Source organism: Nematolebias whitei, chromosome 22 (assembly GCF_014905685.2).
Source record: "Nematolebias whitei isolate Nwh7 chromosome 22, NemWhi1, whole genome shotgun sequence".
In the NCBI taxonomy this organism is placed as follows: Eukaryota; Metazoa; Chordata; class Actinopteri; order Cyprinodontiformes; family Rivulidae; genus Nematolebias; species Nematolebias whitei.
Window position 1 is genome coordinate 3105827 of NC_056519.1, and position 8392 is coordinate 3114218.

The window sequence follows — 8392 nt, forward strand, 5'->3', positions numbered from 1 at the left end:
CAACTTTAACTTTATTCTGATAATTGTTTGATTTTGACGTGAACTTGTGGGACGTGTTTCATGGAGAGACACTTGGACACTTCCATGTCTCCGTGTCAATAATCTGTTTACAGTGAAATATTTCATCTTCTCAACTTTTTAGAGAAACTGTTAAAAGGTTGAGACGAGTCGCCATGGAAACCGCTTTAACCATGTCGTCAGCTGATCCAAGATGGAGCCATCAGGGAGTTCCTGTCCCTGAAAGAACAGCTCCTGTGTTTGAGACGTGAGGGACGGTTTGGTTAGAGACAGAGCTGTGTTTGTGTTCTGCTGCCGTCTCCACCGCCAGGACTTCAAACTCTTCACATCTGCCAGGAAACATCTGGCGCACGGATTTAAAGTACACGAAAGCCGACGAGAGTTCACGCTCTCACAGTGAAATGGTGAGGATTACTTTGTGTTCCTGTTGTTGTTTCAACAGAATATTCTTCTGCTTACGTCAAGAATGAGTTTTTATACTTTCAGATATGATCTGTTGTGAGGTGCTGGAGTTAACTCTCTGAGCAGAATGTTTTTAAAGCACCTTGTTCTTGAATATGCCTTTGTTGTTATACATATTTAACTTTTAAAATGTTAGTTTTAAAGTCCTTAAAGCTCTGGATGTTGTGGGGCCGTCTTGGCTGACACATCTTTGCATTATTACATGGACATCGGGGGCAGTGCCACTGGATTTACAGACTGGGGGGGTGAGGGTGGTTCCCCTCTTCAAAAATGGGGACTGGAGGCTGTGCTCCAATTACAGGGGCATCACTCTCCACAGACTCCCTGGGAAGGTCTATTCAGGGGTGCTGGAGAAGCGAGTCCGATTGTTGGTCAAACCTCAGATCCAGAAGGAACAATGTGGGTTCTGTCCTGGCCGTGGAACACTGGATCAGCACCTCCAAATCTGAGGCCATGGTCCTCAACCGGAAAAGGGTGGATCAGTACTGCATCCTCTGAGCTGGTCCGTTGTGGTGAAGAGGGAGCTGAGCTGTAAAGCAAAGCTCTCCGTTTACTGGTCAGCAGGGCTTAATTTGAGCCGAATCCCGTCGGAAAAGGATCCAGGAACTCTTATTACTCTTATTTTGACAGGGTGTATTCCGGTAACTGTTTGTTTGGATCTGGCAACTTTCAGGCTTATTAATAATAAAATTATTGACAAATATGACTGCCTTGAATGAATAACACTTCTACTGGGTATGTAATCTGAAAATAATTACATAAACACTAATTTTAAACACAACAGACGACACAACATAACTTCTTAATATCACATATGATCATCTGCCACTTCAAGTAAGCATTTCCGCGTCTACCCTTAAAAAAAATCTCAGCCCCTAAGAGTGATGGGGGCTAGTGCCGAGCTAACCAAGCAGTCGTACGTGAGCAGGAGGAGCCCAAAGGCAGCCGCAGGTTGGAGCCTGGAGGTTCACATGTGGAGTTGCACACCAACGAGCAGGGTGCTTGACAGAAATGAAGTGTTTACAATTCCAGGAGAGACTTGGAGTAGAACCGCTGCTCCTCCACATCCAGAAGAGCCACTTGAAGTGGTTCGGGCATGTCCGACTGGGAGTAGACCCCGGAGAAGACCCAGGACACCCTAAAGAGACTGTCTCTCAGTTGGCCTTTGAACGCCTTGGAGTCGTCCCTGAAGAGCTAGAAGAGGTGGACGTGGAAAGATGTCTGGGCCTCCCTGCTCCAGCTGCCTCCACGACCCGACTTCAGAACAAGCGGAAAGTGATGGATGGATTTTAAAGTCCAGTCATACCACAGCTTTAAAAACTGACCTTGTAGACCGTTACTGAATATTAAATATTTTTTGTTAATATTAATCAGATTTTAAAATGTGCAAAATTTTGCAACATCCTGCTTTTAAGAGAAAAGCTTCCCCGTTCTCAGAAAACCTATGTAAACTTAATTTATCACTGCATTTAATGTTTTAAACAAGACTTACAAATACAATATGTTAATTTATCAATAAAACGTGAATATTTTTATTGTGTTAATTTAGAGCTAATTTGACACTAGATGAATGTTGTCACCTTTATTTGCGACGATATTAGTTATGTAAATAGGCCTAAAATGCTTTCTTATTCACGAAAAACTAATAAAATGTACCGTCACTGATCACTATATTTGTGTTGGCCGACAGTTAATCCTTTAAGAACGAAGCTGTCAGCTGACGGAAGCTGGTCCGTCAGTTAAATTCCTCCGCCACCCGCTTCCTGTCTCTGCTCTGTCGGTCTGTAGCTTAAATAATCGGGGTTACTCGCTTTGTTTTTCTTGTTAAAATAACAGTTTGCGATCAGACAGCAGAAAAACAGAAATTTGTTTTATCTTTAATTAAAAATAAAGTTAAATTTAGCTGTCGTCGGAGGTCGAAGGAAACGATCCACGATGATTTCTAAAACAACTGCTGTTGGTGAGTTTTAACAGAATGAATAAAAAAAAACACTGACGTGAATATTGACTCGTCTCGTTTCCATTTGCGTTACAAACAATTTAACATTTTATTGTAATTTATATTGTTCGTTTTGGTGCTAAAATGCTAATTAAGTAGAATGTCCTTAATTCCTACATTTGTTCAAGGTTTAGTCATTCGCTTCACTGTGTTCACGTTAAGAGGTTAAATTGTCATATTCTAAACTGCTGGTGTTCACGCTGGGTTGTTTGTTGCAGAAACAAAATAAAAATGTCAGATGACCACTTAGTTTTCTTTTTCGATTTTTAGTTTCTGAATGGGTGAAAATTTCACTTCAGAGTAAAATAAATGTTAAAGAATTCACTGTTACTTCAAATGTTTTGCGTCTCTGCTTGACCTCAATCAATTTGGTTACTCTTAAAATTGTTTCTTGTGCTTATTTCCTAAAACCCTGCTGTCTTTGAGTTTTACTGTTTTAAATGGAAAAGTAAAAAAAAAAATCCTGAAACTTCCTGCATGTTTATATATTTTTATTCCATGATAAATGAAATAATTTCATTAGAATTCCTTTATACTTACTAATTTAATCAAAGGCCAAATCGTAATATCTTTGTAATATCTTGCACGTTGTTGAACACGGATAACCAGATGTTTATTTTAATTGACCTAACTTTATTTACACACAATAAATCCAGCAGGTGACGTTCATCAAAGCTGTTTTCCTGATGCTGCTGATCATGTTCAAGGTTTAAAAATCCAGATTTGCCCTAAAATTAACCACAAACTTGTTTAACTCGTTCATATTTGTATTCATGTATTTAATTTTTTTGGTTTTAATTACATCATGAGGTAACTGCCTCACAGAAACAAACATAATGACCAGTTTCAATAATTGCATTATTTAGGATCAGTTAATTAGAAGACTCTGTCAAGCATTTTATTTTAAAGACAAAGGCTTTGACACTTAAATATTTAAGCTTTTACTTTGTAGATACAAATTAAACGACTAGTAAAAATGCAGCAGAGTTTAGTTTTTAAGAAATGTTAACGGATTCTTCAGATTTGGTTCAAACTGTTGATTTATTTCTCTCAAAATGAAAACAAGTGTTGAATAATTTGGTTAAAGTCTTTACAGATCTAAACTTCCCAGCCCAGTTTGTGTGTTTGAAAGCAGCACGAACGGTCCTCCTGTCTAACGTGACGTCTCGGTTCTGTCCTCCTGTCCTGCAGCCCGTCCTGTCCCCTGCAGTCATGGATTCTGAGGACGCCGTCCTGACGAAGGAATACATCAAGATGATGACCGACATGATCGTTCTGTGCGTCACTTTGGCGCTCTCGCTCTTCTTCTGGTTCGTCTCGCTCGCCCTCAGTGCCGTCTCCGGTAAGCTGCAGAAACAAACGAGTTGTAGTTCGAACCCCAGATGGATCCGAACGTGTGCAATCAGTTCTGGACTGTGCCGTTCTCAGACCGAACGACTTCCCTGCTTCAGGTTCTGGAACGCCGTTCTCGTTTTTCACCGTTCGTCATCAAACGATTAGTTTCGGACGCGGTCGGTCCGGTTCCTCCCGATGGTTCAGAAACCAGTCGGAACCATCAAAGAGCCTCGCTTGAAAACACCCGTCCTTGAATTTAAGCGCGTTTGTGACGTTTGCTTAAAACTTTAAACCGTAAAAGTGATTTCATACTGCAGCGGTTCAAACTGGTATTACATCAATAACATTCTTTATTTTGTTTGTAAGAACGTGTACAAATACTTTAGTAAAGTAAAGAAAACTTATTACTGGTTGTAAGAATTTTACACATCCGTTTAATTCACAAAGGGAGATGTGCGCCTGACACTGCGCTGCCAACCAAACAGCAACTTTCTGTGCTGTTCCGCATTTAAATAAGGCTCTAGGCGACGTGGCGGAGCAGTGGGTGGAGCCGTCGCCTCACAGTAAGAACGTCACAGGTTCACCTCCCACCTGGCACCTTCCTGGGTGGAGTTTACACGTTCTTCCTGATCACACGTAGGTTTCCTATGTTATGTTATGTTAATTAATTAAGCTTTAATAAATGTTAATTCATTACACTTTAATGTTAATTAATTAAGCTTTAATGCTAATTAATTAAGCTTTAATAAATGTTAATTAATTAAGCTTTAATAAATGTTAATTAATTAAGCTTTAATTAATCCTTCGAGTGTTGAGTTTTACATGTTTCTACAAAGCAACTGGTAAAAAATGACAAATAGTTGTTGACCTGAGAATTTTACATCTCAACAAGTCCAGATGTTGAAGAACGACGTTCAAATTAATCTTTGTTTCTCACGAGTTCATTTATAGATTATATATATATATATATATATAATTTATAGATCAATTATTTAAATATGTAAAACATAAAAATAGTTATTTATGGAAAGAAACAATATTTTGAGCAGCAGTTTTTAATGCAGGAATTATTGGGAGACCGAATGATTAAGCGGTGGCGCAGAGGTTAGAGAAGGTGGGCCTGTGATCGGAAGGTCGCATGTTCAACTCCCTGGACTGACAACAAAATGTGGGTGGGAAAGTTGAAGCACCCACACCTGCCTCCACCCTCATTTGCCCCATGCTGGGCCCTTGAGCAAGGCTCTCAGCCCCCACCATCTGCTCCCACTGGGCGCCCGAGCTGGCAGCTCGGTGGTCTGTGGTTGCGTCATGATGGGTATCCAGCATAAAAACTATTTCCAAGACTTTGTAGGAGTTTGTTTGCTGTGGCGACCCCTGAAGAAGGGAGCAGCTGAAAGAAGAAACCAAGTCATTTATTTACAGAGACCGTTCCAAACTGGGTTCTGGACCAGTCCAAATTGGGTTCTGTGTAAAAGCAGAAACATCCTCGTTAACACACCTGTCGTTTACCTGTTGACTCAAAGTCTGGAGGAGAGATTATTCGAGGTTCCCGTTTGTTTCCAGGGAACCTGCAGCCGGTGTCGCCATGGCGATGGCTCTTCTCCATCTTGGTCCCGCTCACGATGGCAGTTCGAGCGCTGAAGAGACGCAGTCTGGACGCATCCGGCGCGCTCGGAGGTGAGTTTGTTGTTTTATAGTCCTGGTTTTAAGCAGCCGATGACTTCAAGGTTCTGGTGACTTTTTTAATATTTGACAAAAACAGATTTTCCTTCCAGCCTCGGACCCTAAAACGTTTTTTTTCCCAGTCAGAGGATCATGTGAGTCACATTTCCAGGAACCAGAGAATCACATCAGTGAGATTTATGCGTGAAGTCGTAGAATACAGAAGATTTATTCATGGAGTTTAAAACATAACGAGTCAAAATGCATTTTGTTGCCGTTTAATACAGAAATCTAATTTAGCTTCAAGAAAACCTGTAAATTATTAAACTGGAGCGACGTCACCCTGGAGCCACGACGAGCTCAGAAATGATCAACGCCTCCAGCTGCGGACGGATTCATTACCCGACAAACGATCAAACCCGCCGCCTCCTTCCGTTCCAGCTCTCCTGGTGGGGTTCGTGTTGACGATGGCCAACTTCAGCTTCTTTTCGGCTCTGCTCACGTTCTTCATCACCTCCACCAAGTTGACCCGCTGGGGCGCCGAGAAGAAGAAGAAAATCGACGCAGACTTCAAAGAAGGTGGGCGGCGCCGCAGGAATGTGCTCAGGTGGGATTTTTCACAAGCGCTAACGGTCCGGCTGTTCGTCAGGGGGGCAGAGGAACTGGGTCCAGGTGTTCTGTAACGGAGGCGTTCCCACGGAGCTCGCGCTGCTCTACATGATCGAGGTGAGTCCGAGCGGAGCCGCAGTGACGCACTGACATGTGGGTAAAGGCAGGGTTCTGTTCCAGGTGGGTCCGGGCGAGATCCCCGTGGACTTTGGGAAGCAGTACTCGGCCTCCTGGATGTGTCTGTCTCTGCTGGGCGCACTCGCCTGCTGCGCCGGGGACACCTGGGCGTCGGAGGTGGGGCCTGTCCTGAGCCAATCACAGCCCAGACTCATCACCACCTGGCAGGAAGTCCCGACAGGTGAGAGGCCGTCGGTTCTGATCCAGTCCTCCTTTTTATTTCTTCTTATTGCCCACCACTGAACGCAAGTGATGTTTTTGTCTGTGTCAGCAAAATATCTCATGAACCATTAGTAACTCCTGGTATGCCTTGACGGAATGCATATCGCCCGCCGCCTTCCACCAGTAATCTGATCCTTCTGTAATTATTTGTACATTATTGTTTTGACAGTTTAAATTCAGTCCAGTGGTTCGTGAGATATTTTGTTAACAGAAACACCGTTCTACAACATCTGGACCAGATTCAAGATGGCCGCCACAGCTACTGAACCAAACGACGCGATGCAACGATTTTACAGGGTTAGGATGAAGACCCTCTCAGACTCTGGGTTCGGTTTCGGGGGTCCAGGATCCAGATGTGAAATTATTATTATTTTTTAAACGTTTTAAGCTGTTGTGTTGGTACGGTGGCCCAGAGGAGACGACCCGCACCACGTCCGGACGACGTTTCTTCCTTTTTGACTCATTTCATCAACTGGAACGATGAAAAGTTGTTTTAAAAATCTTAATTTTTAGGATTCAGAGTCCAGATTTATTCTAAATTGTTTACGTTTAAACATTAATTTTATTTTTAATTTAATAAACAACCGGTTTTGATACTGAATATAATTATTTAACAAACTATTGTTTTTTTAATTAAAGTTAATTAACTCACCTGTTAACAGGAACCAACGGCGGCGTCACGACCATCGGATTGGTCGCCAGCTTCCTGGGTGGGGCGGCAGTGGGCGTGGCTTACTTCGTGACTCAGCTCCTCCTGGTTAGCGACCTGCACCTGGCCGACCCCCAGTGGCCCATCGTGGTGTACGGTGGCGCAGCGGGCCTGCTGGGCTCCATGCTGGACTCGTTCCTGGGAGCCCACATGCAGTACTCTGGTTGGTGCAGAATCCAGAACAAAAAAAAAACGTGAACCCGTTTGATCTCGTTTTCGCCGACCGGCTCTCCGTCTGCGTCCGCAGGCTTCGACTCGAGCATTGGGAAGGTGGTGAGCTACGAGTCCGCCACGACCCGGCGGATCTGCGGGAAGCCCATCCTGGACAACAACGCCGTCAACCTGTTCTCCTCCGTCCTCATCGCCCTCTTCCTGCCGGGGTTGGCGTGGGGGGTGTGGCCTCGGTGAGACCGGCGTGGATCCGTCCGTCGATGCTCCGCTCGTCCTGACCCACAGAAATCAGAACCTGCTCCATCGGCTGTTTTAGGAGGTTTTGAGACATTTTTCAATTAAATGTAAAAAATAAAATAAAAAGCTGCTGAAAAACTTGAAATCACTTTTTAAACGAGGTTCAATAAACTTTAATGATCAACGTTATTTGTGGTTCTTTACTCAATACGTGAGGTAGAGGCTAAAAAGCACCTGGAAGCTAACTTCATCAGAACAGTAGCTAAAAGCTAAAACTCAAAGTATCAGACAGCTAATATGAACAACACAGAAGCTGAAAGCTACAATTATTAGTACAGTAGCTAAAAGATGAAACTGTCAAGTACCTGAAAGTTAACGTTATCAGATCAGTAGCTGAAAGCTAAAACCAGTGAAATGGTAGATGCAATAATAGCAAAACAGTAGCTAAAACCTTCAATGATCAGAACAGTAGCTAAAAGCTAAAAAGCAGCTAAAAGCTAAAATGATCAGAACGGTACCTAAAAGCTTTAACTAAAAATAGTATATGAAAGTCAATTTGATCAAAACAGCAGCAAAAAGCTAATCAGATTAGATGAAAGCTAAAACCAGCAAAGCAGCGGAGGGCATAAGCAAAACAGTAGCTAAAAGCTAAAATTATCAGAACAGTAGACAAAATTTAAAACTTATCAGAAAGCTAAGATGATCAGAACAGTAGCTAAAAGGTAAAACCAATAAAATGGTAGAGGCCATAATTAACAAACAGCTAAAAATATCAGATTAGCTATTTAAAT

General features: G+C 42.6%; 1 protein-coding gene across 2 annotated transcripts; it reads left to right on the forward strand.

The window, feature by feature from the left end:
• The first annotated feature begins 411 nt into the window (after positions 1-411).
• tmem19 (transmembrane protein 19) lies at positions 412-7730 on the forward strand. 2 transcript variants are annotated; one of them, XM_037695667.1, is made up of 8 exons: positions 412-422; positions 3671-3821; positions 5378-5491; positions 5918-6055; positions 6126-6202; positions 6266-6443; positions 7147-7356; positions 7441-7730. In XM_037695667.1, exons 1-8 carry the CDS (start codon positions 420-422, stop codon positions 7599-7601), a joined length of 1032 nt encoding a protein of 343 aa, XP_037551595.1. In that variant the 5' UTR covers positions 412-419; the 3' UTR covers positions 7602-7730. The 2 variants fall into 2 exon arrangements, with proteins under 2 accessions (XP_037551595.1, XP_037551597.1); XM_037695669.1 differs by lacking the exon at positions 412-422 and adding an exon at positions 2259-2440.
• The last annotated feature ends 662 nt before the right edge of the window (positions 7731-8392 follow it).

Coding starts and splice junctions, on each gene's coding strand:
- tmem19 (XM_037695667.1), top strand. Junction 6,056..6,125: donor CGACGCAGACTTCAAAGAAG/GTGGGCGGCGCC, acceptor GCTGTTCGTCAG/GGGGGCAGAGGAACTGGGTC. Junction 6,444..7,146: donor CTGGCAGGAAGTCCCGACAG/GTGAGAGGCCGT, acceptor ACCTGTTAACAG/GAACCAACGGCGGCGTCACG.